General features: G+C 41.2%; 1 protein-coding gene across 1 annotated transcript; it reads left to right on the top strand.

Annotated features, from left to right (window-relative positions):
• Positions 1-1,543: 1,543 nt before the first annotated feature.
• Positions 1,544-13,934, top strand: cldn19 (claudin 19). Its single transcript, XM_041034573.1, has 5 exons — positions 1,544-2,288; positions 7,191-7,355; positions 7,706-7,790; positions 9,042-9,188; positions 11,984-13,934. The coding sequence occupies exons 1-5, from the start codon at positions 2,066-2,068 to the stop codon at positions 12,030-12,032; spliced, it is 669 nt and encodes a 222-aa protein (XP_040890507.1). The 5' UTR covers positions 1,544-2,065; the 3' UTR covers positions 12,033-13,934.
• The last annotated feature ends 12,744 nt before the right edge of the window (positions 13,935-26,678 follow it).

Raw genomic sequence — 26,678 nt, forward strand, 5'->3', positions numbered from 1 at the left:
CCTCCACCCACTACACTGGACCTGAGCACTTGTTTTGCTTCTCTTTCATCTCTTCTCGCCTTCCAGGCTCAGCTGACCTCTGCGCTCTGATCACAACTCACCCCATACGTCAAGCCCCTCATTAGACACTGCAAACCTCAACACATAATAGATATGGTCACACATACACTCACCCTGAATATTCAAATCCATGAGAAGAGCTTGGAGGATAATAAACCAGGGTTGGTTTGAACCATGGCTACACCTCCATGTATGGTTCTTTCTGTCCTTATGTGTGTCTGTGTGTGTGTGTGTGTAACCTGCTGCTGGATAAGTGAGGTCACATGCGTGTTCACATGTCCTGGTGTTTTCTTGATGTTATGGGAGATCAAGTTGAAGTTCATGTTCAAGGTTGAACTGGTAGGACAGAAAAGAAAAGAAACAAAAGGGCAAAACAGAAAATACAAGGAAACGAGTGAGAAAAACCAAAGGCAGAGAGAAACAGATGTTCATGAAGCAGAACAATTCAGAAAACCACTGATAACCTCTTACTTTTTCATGTGTCTTTCATTCTATTTCTACTTTTGATTCTTATGTGAGTTTACAGGTTTACATCCAAACTCTGTTTAAGACAAGCGTGAGAGTATAGGCAAGAACATGCTTGCTGAGTAGGCAGGCTGTGTGTATGTGTGTGAGTGTGTGTGCAAGGTGGGGGTGAGACATGTCTCTTACAGATGTGAGAAAACGGCACTGTCTCCGAGAGTGAGTGTGTCGACAGTCTAATTGGCAGAATAGAATTACTGAGTTAGTCTGAAGTGAATTGAACGTAATTTAATGAGTTGAGTTGAAGGAGAACCGATAGGGCGCGCAACTGTGGGAAAGCAGGTTTCTGCGCTCTCCACAGACACAAAAGGCTGGAGTGTGTCTGCATTTACCACTCGTAAGGATGTACAGTCGGGTGAACTCTCACTCTCTCTCTCTCTTCATTTGTTGGGGTTGCCTTGGTGATGGGGGAGGCTTGCCTTAGCGGCCCATAATTTCTAGAGAGCCTGTCTGGATGTGACACTTCCTTTTCAGGCGTGCATTGTTTGTATGCTGATTTACGTGTGTTTGTTGCACTTTACCACCACCTCCTCCACACCTCCAGCGGGGTGACAGAGTTTTAAAGGATCAATGTGGCTGATACCTGATAAAACAGCATGCTGAAGTTTGGTTGATGGTTTTGATTGAAGGATTAAGATGCAGAGTCAAAGTCCTTATTTCGATTGGAATAATTTCCAAGAAATGCTTGACTAATTTTCATAAGAGAACTTGTCATCATGACTCTACCTATGCTCTTTTCCCTCCTGAAATACATCTTTTGCTTTTTCTTTCCTTCTCTGTTTGAAACAGTCCTTATTTTCCCAACCAGGCCATCCCTCTTCCCTCCTAGTAGGCGTTCCTACAACACAGAGGAGTCCAATCACAGGCCAGCCCTTTTCCCCATCTCTTTGTGGTCAGCCTGTTAAGGACTTTTTGTGTTCACATTTTTTTTTCTTTTTACTTTTTTTCTGCCACCCCTCATTGAGCCACTTGAGCCTGGAGCAGATGGAAAGATTGTAGCGAGGGGAAAGTAAGCGAGCAGCAGAGAGAGAGAGAACTGGAAAAAGCCATGCAGAGAGTGAGGCAGCCCAGCGACAATGCTTGATGAACTGAACCACTGACCACCAGAAAGCCTTCCTTCTACTCTGACTGAGCCCCAGAGCGAGACCAAGAAATCAGACAGGACAGCCTTGAGGGGAGACATCAACTCGTTGTCCCAGCTCACGGGCCAAACAAGCCCAAGACGTGGAGAGAAAAAGAAAGTAAGAGATAGAGACAAGGAGAAGGGGAGCTCTACAGATGAGAGTTAAAGCAGAGGGGCAGAAGGAGATGCTCAGAGGGACCAGACAGTGAAGACAAAAGTGAGACAAGTAACAGGACTGCTACAGGTGTGTCCACAAAGACTGCTCACAGACAGGGCGACACACAAGAGTCACCTGGACAAAAGCTGTTGCAAGTAAAACAGAGAGATCATACCGAAGCAGGGAGACAGAACTAGGTAAGGATGGCCAACTCAGGTCTCCAGCTGTTGGGTTATTTCCTGGCGTTGGGCGGCTGGATCGGCATCATCTCCACCACCGCCTTACCCCAGTGGAAGCAGTCATCATACGCCGGCGATGCCATCATCACGGCTGTGGGTCTGTACGAGGGGCTGTGGATGAGCTGTGCCTCGCAGAGTACAGGACAGGTGCAGTGCAAGATCTTTGACTCCATGCTTTCGCTGGACAGTGAGTACAACTTTTGAGTTCAACAAAACCTGACTCTCTAACTTGTAGTGCCTTGTACTTTCTCTTCTCACACTGATCTCCCCCCTTTAAGACTGAAATTCAACCAACTATTTGGTACAACTTTTTAAAGGATTATATACTTATTATAAGAACTTTGTGAATTGATGATTATTACCATATTTGAAACATGATATAACAAACAAAATTTCCAAAATCCTCAGTGGGTTGAATACCTTGTGGGGAAACTGTGCAGTGACTGTGATTAAATGATATTCACAGGATAATTTGTCAGATAATAAAAAAGCACAATTAAAATTCAAGTAAGCCAATAAGCCTCTCTTAATGCATCACCAATAAAGGTTCCTCTAATTCTTTTAATCACACTCTTTTTTTCCCCACATTGTACTCGCACATTCTCACATCACTTTCTTTTTTGACTGCCCTCATTTAATTTTCTTTAATAATGGTCTTTTTGATAAGGCAGTTCTGTGTTCTGAGTTTTCATCAGCCATCCTCTTGCGAGAACCTTTGCCTTCACTTTGTCTTCCCAAGTTTTCCCAAGAAGTATCTATGGTGTTGCATTACGATTTACAACAGTTATTGCTGGGCCGTTCATTTGGCCACATGTATTAATCAGCAGCAAAAACAGAAGGAAAACAACTCCCCAGTCCCCCCACCCCCTTGATCTGGGATGTATTAAACCCAGAAGCTGTAAATCTCTCTGAAAATGCTGTTGTTCACATCTTGAAGTTCAATTCTGTCTCAAAAGTCCAAAACATCATGAAACGTAATGTGTGAGGGGTGGGAGGGGGGTCAGGAATGTGGGGTTCAGACATAAATTAGCTCAGAATATGAGCCTCTTGTCATCTCCAATCTGTAAGTGGGACCTAGTGACTCATAATTAATGGCACCCAGATTAAATGAATCCATCCATCTACTGCCTGCTTAAATCATCCTTTTATTCATTCATTAGAGATTCTAATGAAAGGCTACAGGGGGTGAGCTCAGTCAGAAGCCATTTTCACTGAACACGTTGAGTTTGTCTGTTTTTCTCTCTGTGGTTTGGGGGCTGATGTGCTTATGATTCCCGCTGTGGCACACTTTCCTTGGAAAAACAAATGAGTGCACTTTGCAAACATTTTGGTGCCTTGGTGAGCCATTATATCAAAACATTTTCTGTGGTGTGCTGTGTGACAGGGTGCCCGAGCCAATCTCCCATCTCCTTTGGTTCATTGCAGCAATAAGAACAGCGTATTGTCCTTGAGGATGAATAGAGGCTGTTAGGAGAAGAAAAGGGCAGTGTTGAGCCAAACACCAGAGATATTCTCAGAATGTGCTCTGTCTTCCCCACACGCGCACATTGTTCGATTTGTCCATTAACACACCCAGCGAGTGCAGATTCAGGCAGAAGACAAACGCTGAAGAAAAACCTTTGCAAAGAGTTAACTATATGTTGCTCGAATGAACAGTGAAGTGGAAAGTCGTGACCGAGCATTCTTGATCAATCACAGGTTTATTCAGGCGTTTCCCCAGACAGATTATGAAATGGAGCAGGTCAGCATTCAGTCATGTGTCCGGGGTCCGTAGAGGCACCTCAGGTAGTGAATCCTGATTAAACACCCCTATGGTGTTAGTTTGATCCAGAAACAACACTGATTTCAGTTCTGAAGGGACTCTCCGCTCAGGCTACATTCGCAGCAGGAGCAGCATGTGATAGTGGGTATAATTGTTCACCAGACTGTGCTGCACACTACTGACGCTGCCAAGCAACCGTAGTGGAAACTGCTGCGGGTTTACTAAGCATTCTGCTGAAAAAGGAGGTGATGAGGAGGATAATATATGGTTGGGAAGGTTGGCTGTTATTGTCAGAGGAGTGTGGGATGGTAGTGCTGAAAGGACAGCTCTTCAAAACCAGAAAGATCAAAGCGTGATATATTAAAGACACATTGACCCATCCCTGCCAGCCTGTTCTGCCACATTATAAAATCACTTTGTATTCATTTTAATGTTAAAGTCATAGGTTGTAGTGGCTCCCACAGGCTACTTTGTGCCTGGTTATGTAATGTATATTTTTTTTGTGAAAGGGTAATTCTGCCTATTGAATCCAGCTTGAGATTCAGGAGATGAGGAAAATTGTCACTGTTAATTTAATAGTTGGATCAGTTGTCTCAAAGGCCACATCTGCTCAGTCAGTGGACAAACAACCATCATGTCAATACATCAGCTTCCATAAAATGACAAAAATCAAGGATTTAGGATTAATGACTAAAATAAAGTCTGCCTCCCCTGATTCTCCCATCCCGTCTTTGGCACTGTGCCCCCCCAAGCCATTGGTTCCTGCTGAGGAGGTTAGTCTTTGAATATCGCAAATACATACTTGCTTTATTTGATTTTATTTCATTTATTTGTTTATTTATTTTTAATAACAAATTAACTAATTTTGTGAAACAGCTGGACACTGTAAAAGTTAGTGCATTTGTTTGTGACTATTTTCAGACAGGGATTAATACAGACTCTGTGTGGTAGTGAGTATTTCTGGCAGCAGGGTGGTGTATGTGTGATTCAGTCACACAATACTTGTTAGTAGAATAAATTCATTATTAATTTGGCCTTTTCATGAAGTTTGTTACTAAGAAAAATATAAAAAATCACCAAACAAATCTTCAAGACTGCAAAAGTATATGTGATGGGTTTGAGTAACTGACCTTTACACTTGAAAGTGAAGTAACTGAGGGGAAATTGGTTAAGGGAAATTTAATTTTAGCTAAATGAAGTGTGGTAATACAGAGAAACTGTATCAGTTTGTTTGTTGTTTGAGTTTGTGGTGAAACTGGATTGGAAAAGGACTGAAGATGTTAAATATAAATGTAGTTTTATAGCTGGAAAATGAGGGGACAAACAGATAATACGTACGAAAGAGTCACAAGTGACCTCACAATGGGACCATACACACATCAGCAAGCACACACTCTCATTGAAAGCTTGTGGCTGGCACTGCCAACCTTGGCACTGGAAAGAGAGGGCATAGTGGGTGAGGCAGCTCACGTCCCCCCTTCGTCCTTCCCTTTTAACCTCTCCTTCACCCCAAAGGCCCCCAAGAGTCTTTCTGGTCAGAGCAGTGTCATTTAGCATGAGCCTAAACCCCCGCACACCCACAGAAGAAAGGAGGAATGCCCAGAGTGGATGAAAGAGAAAATAAAATCAAACCACTCTCTGTTGAGGACCATTCAGATACTCCATCAAAAGAAGCTCTGGAGCCATAAATCAGACTTCAAAGATTGTTCCGTCCTCTTCCCCCATCATAAGTTCCCACCAGGTCAGCGTCTGAAATGCTACATCACTGCTGCGCCTTGAATGATGGTGTGTGTATTTCTGTCACAATGACAAATGATGACTTTAGGTTCCTGCTCAATAGAAAGGGATTTTCCTTTTTTTTTCAAACACATACAGTAACATTCAATTCAATTTAGTTTTATTCTATTCTAATTTCTAGTTGAAAGAGAAATTTCATTTTTGACCCTTAAAACAATAGTGTGAAAAGCAAACAAACAAAATCTTAACTAAAGGTCCACTTGCTCACTTTTTTCCAGAAAAAGAAAAAGCTGTTCTGTTCTAATTCAGCATGAAACGTGAATGGCAAAACCCTCAGACTGTGAGATGCAGTTGAAAGGTCCAGAAACAGAGCTAGTAATTTTTTTCTGTCTAGCCAAACTATTCTGTTCTTATCTAGTGTAAAACTTCAGTGTAAGTGTAAGATGTGGTTGAAAGCCCTGGGCTGAAAGACAGATTAGTAAGTGGACCTTAAGTATATATTTTTTTCCCTTTTCCTTTCTCCTTCTTTTTACTCTTATTTTGTCCTATTGAATTTGTTTTTTGCTTGTTTTATTTTTTTTTTGCTTTAGTCTGTTCGGTGTCTGTGTGTTGTTGTCTGGCTACATGTCAAGTCATTGTCATTTGAAGCTAATGTCTGTGACGTTGGCAGTTAAACCTGCATGAGAACCTCTGTTGTGTTTACTTTAATTACTGTATTTGTCAGCTCTGTCAGATATCAGAATAAGAATGTTGGAATTTACGTGTTTTCTCCCGCTGCTGGGATTTCAACAATCCCCTTGCTTGTTGTGAATAAGACACACTCCATCAGTATTTTGACAGTATCATTAAGTGCTTAGCATTGCTTTTTGCGTTAACACGTTTGTGTGCGGCTGTGTTTGAGGCAGTAATGTCTGATCGCTGTGGCGACAGCCCCGTAAAAACAATCTTGCTTTGTGACAAAGCCACACTAATCCCACTGTGTGAAACATGTAAAGCAGGCCCTCCTACAGCTGCTGTGTGTGTGAGAGAGAGCTGTGTGTTTCATCGGTGTCTATTCCACCTACAGTAATAGGGCGTATGCAGATATTGTGTGCTTGTACATATGTGTGTGTAAATATGTATAAATATGTTCCTCCCACTAAGTTATGTGTGTGACGAGGCCTGTGTGGGCAGCGCATTAGATTTTTGAGAAGGCAAAACCACAGTGGAATGATCTGGAGAAGATTTGGAGGATCATTTAAGGTCCCAAGGCTTGGCCAAGAAAATCACCTCTGGACAGTAAAATGTTGGAATGACCCTGCTCTGGAAAATAGGACAGTGGTGGACTCTCTAATGAGCTTTCTGTCGTAAATGCATGTGGTCTCCCATCAATCCGGCATGGCGTGTGTAGCCTCATTCCCTTATAATTATCACTTTTATGTCCAGAAATGTCTATATTTTATTCCAAGTGGTGGACTGAAAGACTCTGTTTTCTCATCTCTTCAACACTTTCCTCTCTTTTTTCCTCTCCCTTTCTTTTATTGTATCACTATCATTCACCTCTTTGTGTTCCCCTGGTCCCTGCCTCCCCCTTTCCTCTTCTTTATCTAGTCCACATCCAGACATGCCGGGCCCTTATGGTGGTGTCAGTGCTGCTGGGCTTTATCGGTATCATCGTCAGCGTGGTGGGCATGAAGTGCACTAAGGTGGGAGATAACAACCCAGCCACCAAGACTAGGATCGCTGTGACCGGAGGAGCTCTCTTCCTGCTTGCAGGTGTGATTTCTGTTGTGTTCTAGTTATAGTTTGTTCAGTTCACAACCAAAAGTGTACAACAGTATGTCCTGCAATTAGTGTATTTAGCAAGAGTGGTTTGGCATTTTTCTGGCCTGAATCTATCACCAGGAGTCTTCTGGGTAATTAGAGTCCCTGCTGTAAACAGGAAGTGGTCATTTTAGAGGCATTTGCCCCCGATCTCAGACATAAACCATAAGCCCAGGGGACAATATTAACTAAACAAGGATTCCCCAGTTCATTTGTGTGCTCTTGTAGCTACAGTGAATGTTTGCAGGCTTAATTGACACAAAAAACTAATGCGGTTGTATTAATCCTTTCTCCCTCCACAGGTCTCTGTACACTGGTGTCTGTGTCCTGGTATGCCACTCAGGTGTCCTATCAGTTCTTCAACCCAAACACACCGCCCAATGCCAGGTATGTAGCTCAAAGTCTGTTTCTTGAACAGCTGCGTCTCATAATTATTCCAGTGGAACTAACCACATACCTTTACCCCTACCGTTAGAAGTCTTTTGTTTGAGACCAGAGTGTTCATCAAATGCTGTCAGACATATTGTTGTCAGGATTTAAACTGAAAAGTTGAAAGCAAATTTTCTATAATTTGGGGTTGTCAAGCATGGAAGCCATGAGTGACGGGAAATATGACCCATTTTTATCAGCATTCTGGGCCACTTAAACTATGAAATCCCTGTTTTACTGTCATCATTATCAGTATTGGCTGACAAAATGCTGTTTTTTTGCATACAGTCTGCTGTGTATTGGACTAGTTGGAGGCAAAATATTTAAACATTGCCAGCTGCCTCATGCAATCCAAAAAACATCAAATTAAGGTTTGTCATTAAACTAACATGTCTGAAAAGCTACTGTCATACATGTGATGAGGGACTGGGGTGCTAATGGGGAGAGTACCCTTTCAGTTTGATCTGTTATGCCTTTGAGACACTCCACAAAAAAAATCCACAAACACATCACAACAAAGTTGCAGCTGTTAAAATATACCCAGTGTTCTGAAAACCACAAGTATCAGGCAGATTAAACAAATACCCGATTAAAAAGTTCAGCTTCGTTTGAGATGATATATTGCATATAAGGAGACAACAGTGTTTTGTAACTGTGTGATATTTATTTGAATTGATGTTTGTCATCAAAATAATCATGATCTCAGTCTCTACATAATAAGATACTGTAGAAGTTTTTTTTTCATTTCACTCACTCTCTACTGCTTCCACTTAGTCTTCATGTCATGTTTATTGCCATCTTTGACAACATCAGCCCTATCTCATATTTTTAAGATGCTGGCTATATGATGGCCATCCTTTGTCCTGATATTGATACTATAGACAGCCAGTCTTTGCTTGCAGTCTAAATGAATGCTGTAGTTGCAGCGGTTGTGAGGCTTGTGTTTGTCATTGATGGTCAGTACCACAGATTTCATCCCAAACATTCCACGGCCACTGGAAAATGGCCAGTGGACTTTTTGTTGGGCTGGAGCTACAACCAAACCTCTGTTGGCTGTTTTGAGCTTTAGTATTGTAGTGAGATAAAAAGATGTTGAAATTAATCTGGAGCTAATTGTAATAAATTAGCACAGAAAGTAACGACAGTAAAACCTCTAACACAAAGCCTGTATACCTGTTCACATCCTTTTCCTCCTTGTTTCCTGTGCAGATATGAGTTCGGCTCTGCCCTGTTCGTGGGCTGGGCGGCGGCCAGTCTGACGGTACTGGGCGGCTCCTTGCTGTGCTGCTCCTGCTCCAAAGATGACATGCGAGGACAGCAATATTACCGCCAATCACAGCCTTCCACAGCCAGGGAGTACGTGTAAACCCTACCCCCCTTCCAGCAGCCACCCAAACAGAGAGCAGAGGACACACTTGGCACCCCCACCCCTCTTTACTCAGATCATGCCTGCTAAAACAAAACCAAAAGACTATCATGAATGCACACATGCAATTATAGCTGATTAAATCTGACCCAACAATCACAACTACTCACTGATTTGCGTGTTTCTCTGTACAGCAAAACATTTCAAGTGAACTGAAAAGTAAAATAAAAGGTGTTTTATGGCAGATACCCAGAGAGAAGGGACATGGAGTCAGAAATTCCAGTATTGTAAAACATACTGAACTTTTATTTAGCATGTCCTATGCTTCCTGGTTGGAGCTGCATCTGTGTTTTGCCTCCATATTGCTTTGTGTATTCACACTCCACTGGTGCAGTTAGGTTGTGTAAAGGGAGAGTCCCAAACCACTGTACAAAATTATGGGAAAGTTACTGAGCAGCTCTTCTGCTGTCGTGGGAGAAACAAAGGTTACCTTGTACAATCTCACCCAGGAAAACAGGTCAGTTAGACCGTGATCAGAGAGGGCACTCAGAGGAAGCCATTTTATAACAGCTGAGTAACTTCCTCACTTTAAAAGAAGGTAGTTCTTATGTAGCTCTGTTCTACACAACAATCTCTTTAACAGAGCTACAGAGACACAATCTGAACTGCAGCAGTGGAGATGAATTGTTTGTTAAAGGTGTCTGCTTAAATTGATGAATGCTGTTGATTATAATTTTACTCAACACTAAGAGAAAGTGGAGGTTCTCTTCAACACACATCATCCTGCTCCATTTACTAACACCATTATTCTAGATTCATACACTCATTCATCTTATAATCTCTTGGATAAGCAAGCCAATGTCTAAGCTGATTTTTATACTTCTCACACAAGTATAATCTTACTGGGGATCATAAGCTAAGACGCTAGCACAGTATTACAGTAGACCATAAGCTAACATGATACTGAAAACACAGTAAATAAAAACAAATTGTGTCATATTTAACTTCACTGCCGTAGACACTATTTGATTTGTTACACATAGTGACTCCATGTGATAAATTACAATAGATATGTGCAGCAATTTTAAAATCTGCCCTACATAAGAGCCTGTAAAACTCAAAGGCACATCTAAGTTGGCTTTTGAGTTCCCCCTTGGTGCTCCCACATCACTTTGCCCTCATTTGTGTTTCTAAAAGAGCTGGTCCATCACTGTTCCAGATAATAAAGCCATTAACTTTTCTTAGAATAGGTCCCAGTCCCCCCATTTCCCGGTCATGCGGCCTCACTTCTCGGTAGACACTTGTTTTTGGAGTGCTCTATTATTGGGGGGTTGTAGGTCTATAGGAAATTCCTTGTGCCCTTTAAATAAAGGGGCATGTCAGGCTTCACTGGCCTGTCAGTAGCAGCTGTGTTTTGAATAGGGATTGCTCAACAACAAGTCTGAAAGAACTACCTGTAAAGCTATGTCCAAAGATAAGAAAATATACATTTAAAATAATAGTTTGACATTTTGGGAATTACACTTATTCACTTTCTTGCCAGTGGATAAATGATAAGGTTGATAACACTCCTATATCCATCCATTAAATCAGGGCTGCCAACTTTTGAGTTCAGCTTGGGAGTGAGATTGCACCTTGCATCCCAAGCATTTTATGGGATGCTCTGCTGTTCCTTCGCTTATATCCCAAGCATTTTATGGGATGCTCTGCTGTTCCTTCGCTTATAACTCACATATTTTACATCAGAGGAAACCAAGATAGCAAGTTAGAATCAGAGAAGGCATGTGTGGCACGAGTTTGTGAACTCTGTGTCAGTTGTCAGTTACCATGAGTCTCACACTCAGTGTATTAGAGTTGGCAGCGCTGGTTAAAATGAATTTTTTTCCCCCAAATTTCATTTCAGGCTCTTCCTTAAAAAAGCAGATGAACTAGCAGCTAACTTAAATTCAGCCAGAGAAATTTTACTTTACATGTGTTTCACCTTTATCAATCAGTTCATCATTTCTAATGCCTATTTATGTAATTTTTTTGATATTTAAATTACTAGCCAGCTGACATGTAGCATCATCTCCCATGCTCCCTGTCACTGACTTTCACTCATTTTGCTAACACATTTATAGTCATCAAGCATCTCACTGTCTTTCTAACACTTCATAGCTGTTGTGAGAATCTGAGAGGTCTTGAAGTGTCTCTTATTTCCCCTCCTGTCCTCTAATCCTGTTCTTCTCCGACTGTCTTCTTCTCTCCTCTAATTCAGGGCAGAGTTGTTGAGTGAAACTAGTTTCCCTGACTGATCAGCCCCCGCCTTTTTATCGAGGACTGTCCAACTGTCCAACCACTGTGTTCCCTTTTTTTCCCCGTTACCTCTTAGACCCAATTGGACCTCATGTAGTAGAATATTTCCCTTTCCTTGGTACTACAGCTGCACCTTATCAGTTTTAATGGGACCTACGATGTACTGTCTTTTCCCATTTTTTCCCTTCCTTCTGAGCCTTTTCTGTAAATATGGACTCTTAAAGAATATCTGATCAGATCATTTCTTTAGGAAATGAGGTGGCCTCCTCCATTTCAGCCTGTAAACACTCTATTGCACCTCCAACACCCCCCTCTGCCCCATCATCAGCTGAGAGTTAACAATGAGTTGAAACAGTTTGTGGTCTTGCTGACTGATTGATGATTTCACTTATATCCTATGACCTCTGGGTGTTTTTGTAAATGTGTCTTTTGGGTTTATTTTGTTTTCTCTGTGACTGAAACGTGTCTTTTTTTCCCTTTTGAATTGCAGACCAAATGTTAAAAGTACCCCACCAGAGAAAAGGGAGCAGTACTTGTAGTTTGGGAGAGTCTTCTGGCCTTACCATGGTTTAGATTCTGTCAACAGAAAAAAACCCTCTCACTGAGGAATTCAAAACAGACAAACAGACACCACTAGAGAAACAATTTATGAACAACAACCTTTCAAGTATATTGCGGAAACATAAATTAGAGTCTCTGCTGAAGTAAAAGAAATTGTTTTGTGAGGTTTAAAATGAAATGAAATAATTCTTTTGGGGATTAAGAAAGATGATAGTTTTGTCTTGTCTGTTTTGCTGACTTTGGGAGAGACAGTCATTCAGGGTATGTTTTATATAACAATGTAAAATGCCCAGGTGTAAATACCACCTACTCTATTCTTTTTTTTTACTACATATATAATGTTTTACTACAGTGCCTTATAACACGTGTTTGTGCACATGTACAGAGCATTCAGAAAGTATTCAGACCCCTTTGCTTATTTTACAGTTTGTTATGTTATAGCCTGATGTTGGAATTGTCTCAATGCATTATCTTCCTCCTTAATCTTCACCTGGTGCCCCATAATGACAAGGCAAAAAAGAACTTCAGAATTTTGCAAATTTATTAAAAGGCAAAAACTGAAATAGCACATTGACATAAGTATTCAGATGGTTTACTCAGTACAACTCAGTTGAAGCACCTTTGGCAGCGATTATGGCCTCGAGTCTTTGGGGGTTTGGAGATTTTCTATCAGGTGTCTCCAGAGATGTTCAGTTGGGTTCAAGTGAGGACTCTGGCTGGGCCACTCAAGGACATTCACAGAGTTGTCCCTAAGCCACTCCTGCATTGTCTTAGCTGTGTGCTTTGCGTCATTGTCATATTGGAAGGCAAACCTTCAGCGGAGTCTGAGGTCCTGAACGCTCTGGACCAGGTTTTCCTTAAGGATATCTCTGTACTTTTATCGCTTCAGCTTTCCCCTCAACCCTGACCAGTCTCCCTGTTCCTGTCTTTTATGAATTATGGAGGCCTCTGAGCTCTTGGGAACCTTCAGTGCAGCATTTTTTTGTAGCCTTCCCCAGATCTGTGCCTTGACACAATCCTGTCTCTGAGCTCTGCAGGGGGTTACTGTGACCTCATGGCTTGGTTTTTGCCTGGGTGTGAATTGTCAGCTGTGAGACCTTACATAGTCAGGAGTGTGCTTTTCCAAATCATGTCCAATCAATTGAATTTACCGCAGGTGGATTTCAAACAAGGTGTAGAAACTCAAAGGGTATCATATCAAAGGGTCTGAATATTTGTCAATGTGATATTTCAGTTTTTCCTTTTAAAAAAAGTTTGTTTTGACTTTGTCATTAGATGGATAGTGAAAAAATGAATTTAAATAATTTTAGCACAAGACTGCAACATAGCATGTTAATAAAGTGAAGGGGTCTGAATACTTTAGGAGTGCACTGTATGTTTTTGACTACATGGGTTTTTCATAGCCTCCCATCCCATCTGAGGGATGTGTGAGCATACTTCCTCTGCCAGCAGTTCTATATACATTTCTCTATTGTTGGATTTCTGTAAATGAATGTGAAGCTACACTACAGTACCACTTATGAAACAACAAAGACATACATACAGTAGATCTTCAGCATAATGCCTTATGCACTGTTTGTAAGAAGCTGTTTCAAAGTAGCCTGGATTGAGGATATACCCAGTACATTCATTTTGTTTTAAGTGCCAATATGATTTTGTGTGAATGACAGAGTCGTCGTATTTTTGACTCTAAAGGATGTGCTGTCTCCTGTACTAAGGAATGCCAGTTTGCTGAGCGTTCAAATACCCTTCTGATGCCTGCATTTATTTACCATGCCATTCCTTTCTCTAATATTTACCTCCTACATGTTGTGTATCATCTCATTTACAGTATACCCCTGTCTGTTTCTTTTAGAATAAAGTAAACAGCAACATAAAAATGGGTCTGGCTGTGAGTCAGTGCTTTATCAGTTGTTTCCTAACTTTTCACCCTTGTCTTTTTCGCCCACTCCCTCCACTCGTTTCTCCTTTCCAGCTCGAATACTTCTTTTGCACCCTGTTGTTCAATAATTGCAGACGTGGGATTCCACTTCCGCTCCACTGGACTGTAGCACATTCTCAGAGATGGACTCACAAAATTAACTTGTTCACCACTGTTACAAATGACAACAAGGTTTGAATTTTCTTGTTATTTTGTTGCGTTTCAGCTATAAAACATTTGTTAACTCATGAGGTTGGAATTAAGGGTTAGCTTTTATCTGAATGGATGCAGTTGTGTGAGTTTAGAGGACCTTTTCTTCCCTGCTATAGTGACATTTTTGTAAAACCTAATTTTATATTTAAGACACCAAAAATTATTAAAGGATCAGTTCAGATTTTCAAGTTCATTTTAAAGTCAAACTGAAATTAAATAGCACTTTTTTTTTGTCTGGTCCAACTTACATATCTGCTCTGTAAATTGCTTGTCCTGTGATTTACAGAGGAAAAATTTATATTTTGTACTAACATGAGTTCATGATGGTACCCTGTTGTTTTGCATTAATTTAATGGAAAACTGTGTTATTTTAGCACTGCTAACTTCAGTTTTCAGACTAGGTAACAATTAACTGCTTTGCTGCAGTACATTAAACTCCACATCCATATATCAGGACATAAACAACTTCTTCACATGGCCAAATGCTACACATGCCTGCAAGTTTCCGGAGTGTGAGAAACAAGGAAGATTCTGCTATTTGAGTCTGCATGTGTGAACAGATGGTTACACAGGAGTCATAGGAAGGGAACTCTTCATGACCAGTACAGAGAGAGGAAATGATTACAGAGACCAGTAACATGTCTACATTTTTTAAAGAAAGAATGTAAATGAGCTCAAACAGGTCATAAAAGCCAGGGCATCAGCTTCTTTGCACTGAAACAGAAAGAAAGACCATAAGTTTGTATACAGAGTTAAAATAAGGCAGTTTGAGAAAATTGCACACTGAAGACACCAGTGGTGGGAACAGAGCATGGACGTGAAATCTCACATACACCTGACATGCACAGACGGACCTACACTACATGACTATACAGTCTGTTCAACAATACTCTATACTGTTTTTTACCAAGACTGTCCACAAGGACATTTGCTCCAACTGTATGTACATGTACAGGGACATGTCACAACAACTCTGATTTATAGCACATTCATAAAACTCACACCCAAATTAAACACATGTATCAGCATCTGTCGCTTGCAATTTCCTGCAAAGTTCAAGCTATGTGAGAGATATTTTTGTGTTTCTTATCAGGGAAAAACCTTTACTGATACGAGATATTTAGCTACTTGCTCACATTATTAATTCACTGTTACTGGAAGTGAATATGCTGATACAAAGAGCAGAGGTTACTTACATAATGAACCCTATGAACCGAAGCTTGCAGCAGAAACCAAATCATTATAGTAAACACAGGAATGTGTTTTCCCACTTTTAGCACTCTGAATGATGAATGATGTGTTACACATGCGTTTGATTGGAACTTTGTGGTAATTTAGGAATGTGAGATTGGAAACTTTCTCCTTTATTGCTAAACTGTAAACATCATTACAACAATAAAACATGTTTTTATAGTGAACCTTGTCACTCATATCGAAGAGGAAATGAGGGCAGTCATCAACACTGTAATGAACAGTAGCAGTGACTTCAACAAGCTAATATTAGCATGTGGATGCAACACTAACAAATGCATTGTTTTTGATACAGATTTTGTCTTGCAGAGCTTGAAATGTAAGTCTTGTTTGTAGTTTGAAGTGGACTGTGGTCACACAGCTGAGGTCAGACAGCAGAACACACTGGGCTTCCCCAGAGTCACCTGTCAGAGAAGATGCAGTAATAATGAAGTAAGCCCATCATGTCTCACTTACCTTAAAGGCATGAAAACTTTCTGTTATATACTGTATTATTAGAAATTCAGGAAGTGAGAAGAAACATAACATTTACCTTGATTTCTTGTTTTTTTTTAAAGCTTCTTTGTGAAAACCATTAAATCTGTGCCACAGGCTTGTATCCTCTCTGAGACCTTCTCTGTGAATTCTCTCTGCCTGCTAGCTACACTTTTAAACTGAGTGTCTAACTGGTCTGCAGCTCCGTCAAGGTATTCTAGCTCGACTTGGCAGGTTTGTCTCTTAGCTTCACTTTGTGTCTGCCAGCAAAACACACTGTGACTGACACACGGCAGATTCAGGAGCCGAGGACTGGATTATATGGTATAATGACTCATTATACTCTTCCCATATGCTCAAAGCACACATGCATTTGTTAGTTCTAAGAAGCCAAACTAAAAATTTCTGGTCATGAGTTTTAAAACCAGAACGTGTCACGTGTTTAATGTCGCACTTAACATTCCTTAAACATGTCTTAGCTGATTTGTGTGGATACTTAATGGGCTGTGGACGAAGCCAACAGTGACACATTATCATTATAAGGCTGAAAGCTGGGTCACTGTGAGTGACCCCATTCCACATTATACATAATCAAATGATCCAGTCATCATAATGATGCTAGGGTCATCATGTTAGCATTATTGTTATCCTATTAGCATTCAGGATGTGTTAGAGTTTGAACAAAGCAACATGATGACTTCTGTGTCTTTTCCTGCATGTGGAGTCTGAAAAATTAAATGATGCTAATAATGATGCAGATTAACTTCTACGTATTCCTGTTATTATTCTACATGAAGGAGGAGCAGGAGCATCTGTAGTGCTGGTGACTTTCACACTGTGCAAAGCATGTCTCATTATTCAGGATTATTACACTTGTCAGTGTTTACCCCGTTCCACACCAGCCCCCCCCCCCCGCCACACACACACACACACACACACATTTTAAACCAATCCACTGATACAGAATGAGCCAGAAATTCAAAATTACCACTGCTGCTCCACCAAGTGCAAATGACAACAAACTTAATTGTGTGGAAATGTGTTTGAACCAGAGAATGATATGAATCTGAAGTAGTCATCCACTGAGCAAAAACCACAAACCAAACAAACTGCTTCTGGCTGGAAATGATTAAGGCTGTTATTGAGAGTAATGCGCAGCAGTGCCAGCCTCCACTCAGACAGAGGGCGCCAGAGACCTGCTGCAGCCTGCCGTGCTTACTGGGGACCAATGTTATACACCTCAGGCTGGGTATCATAATGAGGATGGGGAGCACAGACAACACACACACACACACACACAAACACACAAACCCCCATACTACTCTAATAGTCAACATATCAGCTGACTAGACTAGACTAGAAGAATATACCGAACTGCTACACTTCAGAAGCAAATGTGCTTTTATTCCACTACATTCAACTAACAGCTGTAGTTACTGTAAGGTTTTATATATGATTCACTGTTGTTCTATAAATTAACTTGCAATAAATAATGTTGTTAAAACTAGCTCCACCTCAACCAGCTACAGAAACATTAAAATGCTACAGATATGTTGATTCATCAGTAATAATAAGCCAAAACTGAAATATAAAATGTACTACATACTGTATTGTTACAGTTAGGCCTGGGTACTAACTTGGACATTATGATTAAAGTCAGGGAAGACCTGGTTTGTGAGTCAGTCTACACTAAATGTGGTAAGATAAACTGTAGGTAGGGAGAAAGAAAAACATGCATAAATGCGTTTCCAGAAATCAAAAAGTGGTGTGTAACTGGTGGTAACCACACACTACAGCTCAGTGTAGTGGTGGGATGTTTGTGAGAGATCTGAATCTTATCAACAGCTGTTTGGCACAAATGAAGGGAAGTGAGTTGATCTTGGTGAGAGATGTTCATTTTATTGATGCAAATTTCATAGGCTGAACAAAATCCACTCCCCTTTACGTGGAATGAGCTGCACATTTTCTTCTTCTGGCTTATATCATCTGAACACTGATTGGTCTGTTGAAAACAAAACAAAACAAAAGAAAAAAAAATGTCTGAGCTGATTCATTTTGAAAGAGCAACAGCCAGTAGGAAGGTCTAGCACTCAGTCGGGGACAGACATCTGTGTTTACAGGACTGATCCTGCTGTCCAGCCAAAAAGAAGAAAGAACAAGCAGTCCTCTTGAACGTCTCTCAGAAAGGAGAGGAGCCATAAGATCCGGCTCCCTTCAAAGAGCCATAATTCCCATCACTAGCTCAGAGTTCACCCAGCAGTGTATCACTGCAGTCAGATAAACTACACAGTAGTGCAGCCTAGTGGTTACTCTACACTCTCTCTACATACCAGGATTAGCAGTGATTGCAGATATGTGTGTGTGTATGAGAGCAGACACATGTTCCTACCCTCCAACAGTCCTTTCCAGCAGCAGCGATTAGCAGCAGCAGGCTTGTCAGCGCTATCAGCAGCCCCAGGACCTCAGTCTGTCCTCTGCTCATCCTGTCCTCTAGTCATTTGGTGGAAAAAATTAACAAATTCCCTCATAAAAATAACTCAATGAAAAGTGACTTTGCAAATGTTAAACAAGTGCAGCTGATTTCCAGAAAGGCCAGCGTTTCAATGACGAAGAGAAGCGGGTGTGTGCTCAGACAGGGTTCCTGAGCATTTGTGAAATAATGAGTTTTAGATGGAGTTAATGACCCGTGCACTCATGACACCTACTCAGACAAGTGAAGGAAAAAGTATTTAAATTCCTTATTCAAGTATAAGTAGTATTATAATAATGAAAAAATGCTTTATTACATGTGAAAGCTCTTCAAAGTCCTATGTAAATGAAAATACATTTATTACAGTACAATTACTATCAGCAAAATGTCCTTAAAATATCAAAGTAAGAGCATTGGTTCAGATACACAGTATATGTAAATGGCTGTAACTGCCAATGAGGACACTGAGGATCATGTCCTCTGTAATTTCACTTAGAGTATTTGTGGGTTTTAGTAATCTGGTATTTGCATTCAGCAATTACAATCTGACACGTGGTGGGTGTTAGATGAGCTAATTCCAGTCCTTTAAGACTCAGTATGTTTAAATACAACTGCTTTAAGGCTGATAAAATAATAAATGAATAAAGGCATCTGCATTTCTCCCCAGTAATTTTCTCTGGTGAGTATGGAGAGGATGTTAGAATAGCACGTAGATTTTAGTTCAATAGATATACATGAATAAATAAAACATGAAAAAAGTGGGTAAATAATTCTAGAGAATGTTTTTAAATTCCTGTTAAAAAATTTAAAACCCACTTTTTGTGAAAGTGGGTTGACTTGTTTGATCATCACTGTCTGAAGGTAATATATTGAGTTAGCTTTTTAGAGAGGACATTTTTATTTTGATGAGATCTACAGGAAATGCCAAAAATGTCTGATAGGATAAACGAAGGCTAAACATTTGTGGATGAGAGAAGAGAAGCTGTGGTCAAACAGAGAGAAAAAAAATGACATTTTGACCACAAGAGGAAGTAAAACAACATTTCTGATAAAACTCAACTTCAGTATGTAAAAAAGACCTCAGACAACTTCCATAACTTCAAGATGGATACAGTACTTTCTAAATAAGTATGGTTTCAAAGAAGTTACATTATCTTTTAATGAGCAAAATTTCTTTTCCGCAAAATTATCTCCAAGTGTGGTGAAATAGCCTGTTTAAAAATATCTTGAAAAAAATATATCTAAGTTGCAATCTTGCATCTGTCATAAAAGAAATGAACAGTGCTGTGGAGCTACAGAAAAAAAACCCACTTACCTCTTAGAAAATCCTTTATTTCAAGGACTGATTCTCAAAGCGGATCTGTTCATTTCCCAAAAAAGAGGAGTATGGGAGAAATTTGGTGCAGAAGCACAGCCTCAGAGTGTATTCGGGTGTCTTTGCCCTTCATCAGTTCCAAATTAAGTGGTGTAGTGGGTTCGGCAAAGGGCTGAAATTAAGAATCTAAACACATTAACCACGGATGACCTTCATAACTGCACTATGACTTTCCATTTTGCTCTCCTCTCTGTTTATCCTTTGAGAAGTTTTCACCCATGTCTCAACTTAAAATAAGAAGAAAAAAATCTTTTTCCCCTCAAAAAGAAGAAAAACTGCCTAATTTCAAGACATGTTCTGCCATTTAAGACAGCTCAGATGTGGTGCAAAGATATTTGTGCTGAGATGACACGATAAAAAGGAAACTTTCAAATGCATCACAGACAAATGAGGCAGCGTGAGAGACAAAGAGACAGACGGAGGGACAGACAGAGCCATATTGAGATGTTCAGATGGATTATTGTGGAGTGAAAATTCCAGCGGGCTCTGTGCCAGCTGCCTCTGAGCTGCTGCCGACAGGCTGAAGAGGGCAGTGTTTGTCTTCCTACTGCATCACCTCACTGGCAAAATTTGTGTTGTTAAGCAGAAAAAAAAAAATGCTGTTCCATAATTACTTCCAGTGATGTATACTGAATCCAGAAAGCTCTCTGCATATTAATATGGAGTATTAATAGGGTTCACAATAATTAAAAGTGAAAAAAATAGAATTTACAAAGATTAGTTCAGGTCTTATAAATAAATGTGCTTTAAGAAAAAAAAAAAAAACTAAAGGATTTGGTTGCAAGAGTTTTGGCTGGGCCAGTCATTAGTAATGGAGTTGAACACAGAGACTTATAGTGACTATAAGCCATCTGCATGTGTGTGCACATATGTGTGTCATCAAATTAAATATATGCAAATTTGCAGTTTTTGTCTTTGAAATTGTGTGTATATTACTTGTATATATATCATGACTTGGTGATAGTTGCTTCTATGCATGACTGTGTGTGTGTGTGTGTGTCTGTGTGTGTCCTTCCTATATTTTCAGGTCTTTCTCCATCCCCATCTTCTCTGCATTACTCCCCATCCATCTCCTAGCAATATGGCTTAAAACCTCATAATCACTTATTGATTCCTCATCATCATTACCACAGTTAGCGTTGTGTATGAGGCCTCATCTGAGTGGGAGGCTGAGGCGGAGCTGCACGAGACCATCACACCCCTCTGCCTTTGATTCCAACAAGGTCAGAGGAATCGATCCCCTTTGATCGGAGACTTGCTCAGAGAAAGTTTCCACAGGCGCTGCCAGCAGAGGCCACAGTCTGGAGCTTCTCGGTCCATGCGTCTGCCTGCAGTGTGTGTCTGCTGGTACAAGACCACACATGGAAATTTATCAGGTTGTTGTCTCATGAAGCCCTTTGTTGCTCCTTGTTTTGCAGTTTGGAGGATCAGTGCACATGATACGTGCTGAATTGATTCTGCATAAATCCTTTTCCAATCACTTTAAAGCAAGACTATGTGGACTATGAGGACGCTTCACAGTTCACATGACCTGACCTTCAGCTGTGATTCAGACTGTGTTCAGTTCAGTTGTACCTTCAAGTCTGTTCACAGTCCAAGCTGACACATTCAGTTATTAAAGTAACACATTTATTCATAACTGAAGTACATACCTCAGCAGCCTTATTTATACCACAGTTATCACATTATGATTGTTCCTGTGGCTTTTGTGTTTTTTTTTAAAAACATATATTAATGAGGAAGTAATGCACTGTGAATCACAACTGAGCTGAAAATGGTGCTTTCAGAAACTAGTGACAGGAGCTTCACTGCTAAAAAGCTTCAGATGTGGTCAGTGACAATGGTGAACTGATATTGTCAGAAAATTTGTTGAGAGAATTGTTCATACATGAAATAATACCTCAAACTACAATTATTACCATTTTCTTTAGGGGTAAAATGGCAAAGTTCGAAAATGACACAACCTAAAACAAGTCAAACGCCCTTACGTAATGTTTTCAGTGTGGTAGAAGCTCAGCTTTTGCTGCTTAAGTTACTACGAGTGACTTGTGCAATGGCGATATGATGCATGGCAAAACAGCTGGCTATCTTTTGATACTACCGCTGGTAGTCGCCAGAGAAATGTACAAACTGTACACATATGTATATTGTGTAAAGAAAATGCCAGAGAAATTGTTAGCCATGTGTAATGATAAATGAGCTGTCAAAGCCACAGCTAAAGTGGTCGCTATGGAAGATTTTTTTTTGCATTTATTTTTCTCATCATTAGATTTCTATGGAAGACAGAGCATCTCATCCCCAAACTCAAAAATGCTAGTTGCTGGGCAGAGTCAGAAGAAGGAAAATTACTATTGTTATTGCTAAGACTATTTAAAGGGACAATACAACCAGCAGCTCCATCCAGAGGAACCCAGAGTCCAGATGTCACGGCTGATGACAGCACAGGCTGGGAGGACTCGAATGCAGAAGGACTGAAGATACTTTAATGATGAACAACAAAGCTTACAGGCAGATGGATTCATAAAACAGGCAGGAAGGAACACAAGCAGATAGCAGGATAACACTCGCTGGAGGCAGGAACACAGGGAAAAACACAGGAACATAAGCAGATGAACCAACAAAGAACTGGTGAAAATGGTAGGTTTAAATAGTGGCTTGGGTGATGAGTGGGGAGGGAAGCTCAGGTGAGCAAGAGAAATAGTAAACAGGAATAAAGGATGTCTTTTGGGAGGATGGAGAATGGCAGGTCTAAAAGGGAGAACATGGAGATGAAGGGAAATGAGCAAGGGGCTGGACACAGGGGCCGAGGGGAACCAGCAAGCAGACTGTGACACCAGAGGAACTTGGACTTGTAAAAACCTTGTGCCAAAAAAACAGTTTTTCCACACGTCCCCTCCCATTAGCCACAGAGAAACAAACAATTAGAGGATTCAGAGGAGTGTAAAGTAATGAAGTTTTGAAACTTTCACAATTCAAACAGTGATGTGTCAGTGCTGCTTGCGGCTGTGTTGCCTTGGGCAGCATCACAAATACAACCATCTTTGCATCTGTTCTGTTGTCTTGCTGATCTTTGAAGTCTTTCCATTGAGACACAACAGTACTGAAAATTCATGCTTGCTTTGTCTTATCAGACTCACGTTTCTGCTTTGAGACATTCCTGAGATCTAATTCATTTTTTTTTTTATTTTTTTTTTAGCATGGATGGCTGAAGGCAGGGCTGTGTCTGCAATGCTACACTGCACCTATACAATCCAAAATAGCCTAAGGATTTGGGAATAATTATCTAAATTAGCCTGCTCTCGTCGAGCTTCACCACAGACTAGACAGCCTTTCTCTGTTCCACCTAAAACACAGATTGAAAATAAAACAATATTTTCTCACACAACTGTTACCTGCAGCTGCCAAACTCTGACTGATGCTTTCACAGCGACAGTGGGCTGAACTCTGCTTTTCATTCCTTCCTTCAGGTTTGTTGTAACGCAGACTCGGTGGACTCCATCATTATATTAACTGCGCACTAGTGATTACTTCCAGTCGCAATCACCAGAATCAAACGTTGGCAAGCATTCATGCACAGATGCAAGCACACACGCGTACACAGAAATACAAACTCAGTTGAACCCACAATAAGGCAGAGATCCAGTTAAAAGTGTGTTTGGGAGACCTCCACAGCTGCACGCCCAGCAGCTGACAGCTGGAGTGTTGTGTGATAGAGAGTGTTTGTCACTGTGTGCGATGTGTGCCCGTGTGTGCATGATAAGCTGCGAGTGATTATCATTGTTGTTGTATCACAGTTTATCACACCATGGGAGAACAGTTACACTCACCTGGCCATGTTTTCCCTGGAAGCATCATCATTCTGATATAGTCACACACTCACGCGCAAGCACACACATACACACACACACACATAGACGTAAAACTTAATCTAATCTGTGTGTTTTCTCTCTGCTGCAATAATACAGCGGCCTAATTGGCTCTGACAACTTGGCCAACTCAATTCCAGCCAGTCTCGTCCAGAATGCCTCTCTATGTCTCTAATTAGGTCCAATCAGCCGGAGTGATATTTATCGATTCACCTCATCCCTCTTTCTCTCTCTCTCACACACACACACTCCTTCTCTCCTTCACACCAGACTCGCTTCATTCTTCCTGTGTTGCTTTCTGAAGGAGACTGTGTTCCTCTTCTCTTCAGCTAATTTTAGTATGAGTAAAATAATTATGATTGATGCAGGTGCCTCTCTCTTCCTTCAAAGCTTTTTAAATAGATAACCACCCCCTCCCCCCCCAAATAAAGAAGCAAGAAGCTAATTAGCGTGTGAGGATGAGTGAGGAGAGAGGCCTTATCGAGCCGTTATCAGTTCGCTTGCCCCACAGCTTTAAACATCATATTAGATATCTTAATCGTTCATTCTGACAGGGGCGTCAGGGACAAACTTTCTCATTTTCCTGGCCAATTGATGTGCTCTATTTTCCCCCCCTCTGGTTCCTAACTTATTTCTCTCCCCCGCCCCCCCTTCTTTTCTTTTTTCCGAGAGACACACAGCCGTCAGCTACGTGTCAGGAATACTTGATGCTTTAATTCATCTAAACAACCTTTTAGCCGCGCTCCGAATGTAATGCTACGTTTGAGAATGTTGTGTGTGTGTGTCATTTCAGGAGTACTGAAGTGCCAGCCTCGCTGCTGAAGACACGTCTGCAATGACATTGGAGCCGATGGTTGTTTCTCCAAGTCTGCGCTGGGACAATGGCCGGAGGCAGACAAAAAGGTAAAGGGCAGGAGAGAGATATACAGCGTGTCAGAATGCAGCACTCATTATGGGATTGATTGAGGTAAAATCATTTTTTGATTTGAAGTACATCTAGCTGTGATCCAAGCCTGTCCCACTATGGATCACAGACCTGGATGGCCTACTTGGTCTCTTGGTCCCTGAACTTCCTGAACATTTCAGTCACTTATTACAGCATTTATGAATTTAGTTTTGGTTCAGTTTCACCATCCTCATCAGCTTCAGGCAGCTGCTTTCTGCAACAAACTCCAGTAAAGCCTCTACACACTACCTGCTCAGCACCAAACAGCTAACAGACCAATTAGGAGATGCCATAGTGGAGCATTTAGTTGCTAATGAGATTTTTCTCTGAGTGGGTGGAGACCAAAACAGAGCTAAGTGGACAGTGAACACTGGACTTCCATTTGTCAGGTGACTAGAAACACGACTGTGTATTAATGTTGATGTTAATGTTTTTTGGAGTTTGATGCAACTCTTTGCTCAAACATTAGCAAATGTAAAGCACAGAAAACGTCAGGTGTATGTAAGTTCTGTCCCTAATGGCAGCACTGCTTTAATATGATTTTTTGTTACTTTAAACTCAACTGAGTGAGACATTGAAATGTTCAGGTTCCCTCTGATAGCCAACCTGGGCCTTGATTATGTAGTGTAACAGGCCTGGGTCACAGCTGGATAAACTTCAAATGAAATATTACGTTTCCTTTATCAAAATACTATACTTTGCCATGCATCAAATCTGAAACATCAGCATCCCAGCACCGATCCACAAAATCCTGTGAGGCAGGCCACCTGTAAACCTCAGTCTAATTCTGAAGGCTGATACAACAAGGTCTTGTAGTCTTCTCAAATAAAGCAGCAGGTTGTCGTCATCACTTTTTTCCCCATTGGAAGAGTCCAGCCTTTAACTCACTCTTTCGCTCTTACTTGCACTTTCATACAGAGGTGAGTGAGGAGTAGTAGCTTGGTGAGACTTTCTGACCTCCACATAACCCCGATTTAAGACAGAATGATGCTTTCTGATCTCTGCAGCTCTACCCAAACCACCTTCTTCCACTCTGCCTCAGCGTCTCTCTGCCGCTCTCTCTCCCTCTCTGTTCTGTGCAGTGTGTGTACAGGCTGGATGTTTGTGTACCTGCAAACTGACAGACTCCGCTTTGATCAGGTCTGAGCCCCGGGGCTAACACACCACTGGCCCTCCTCTCTAGTTGTTTGTTCATAGACACACACACACACTCATTCATGCACACATCACAGAGGCAGAGCGAGAAGATGTGAGATAGATAGGGAGAGAAAGAGGGAGACTTTGATGTGCTCAACATTTTCTGTGTTCATGTTTCAAACAGTAGCCATCAGTACTCACCAGAATCTAAAAGAAGAGACTCAGAGAGGATTGGATGATGGCTGATTGACCCTAGAAACCTGACCAATTTTAACATGGGCTGATGGGGAAAAAACACAGGGGGCGGGCTCGTCGTCTCATTTCCTCTCAACTTCGAGACCCGGCCCCCGCTCGCCCCTCCGACTGACACACATCCTCTGCCAGGCTCTTAAAGTGAGCACCCTGCTACGGTGATTAGCAGTTTTCTGTTACGCCGCCAGTATGTGCTTGTGCATGTGTGTGCGTGTGTGATGTGACTGAGAAAGAGCACTGGTACTTGGAGAGATTTTAAAGTGCCGAAATTGGCTGCTCAGATGCCCCGGCTCTGACCCCTCTCCAGCAAGCCAACAAGCAGATGGCATTCAAGTAGTTAGACCGCGGGTGGATGGAGCGGAGGTTGAAGGCGTGGTTGGTACAATGAAGTGGCGGGTTACCTCACTTCTCCTTTCCAATCCTTTTAGGACAGGCATAGAGGGCCACGTTAAGTGATTTTTATTTGGGCGATTAAACTGTCTATTCAGTGAACCAGCTGAATTCCATCCCCCTGCTGTGCCACAGACACGATTATGGAGGTTACGGATGTCATTTTTCTCTCCGTGGATCATCTCCTACCATCGTCTTGAATATTCACTTGAATATCATCCCTGCATCACACTCTGTTTGTTGCATCAGCCCTGAGACGCAGACATGTCATTTATTCCCCACCCAAATGCCTCGGCTGATGTAAAAATGATTTTGTGTCCAGGTAAACG

The sequence above is a fragment of the Toxotes jaculatrix genome, chromosome 3 (assembly GCF_017976425.1).
Source record: "Toxotes jaculatrix isolate fToxJac2 chromosome 3, fToxJac2.pri, whole genome shotgun sequence".
Lineage (NCBI taxonomy): Eukaryota > Metazoa > Chordata > Actinopteri > Toxotidae > Toxotes > Toxotes jaculatrix.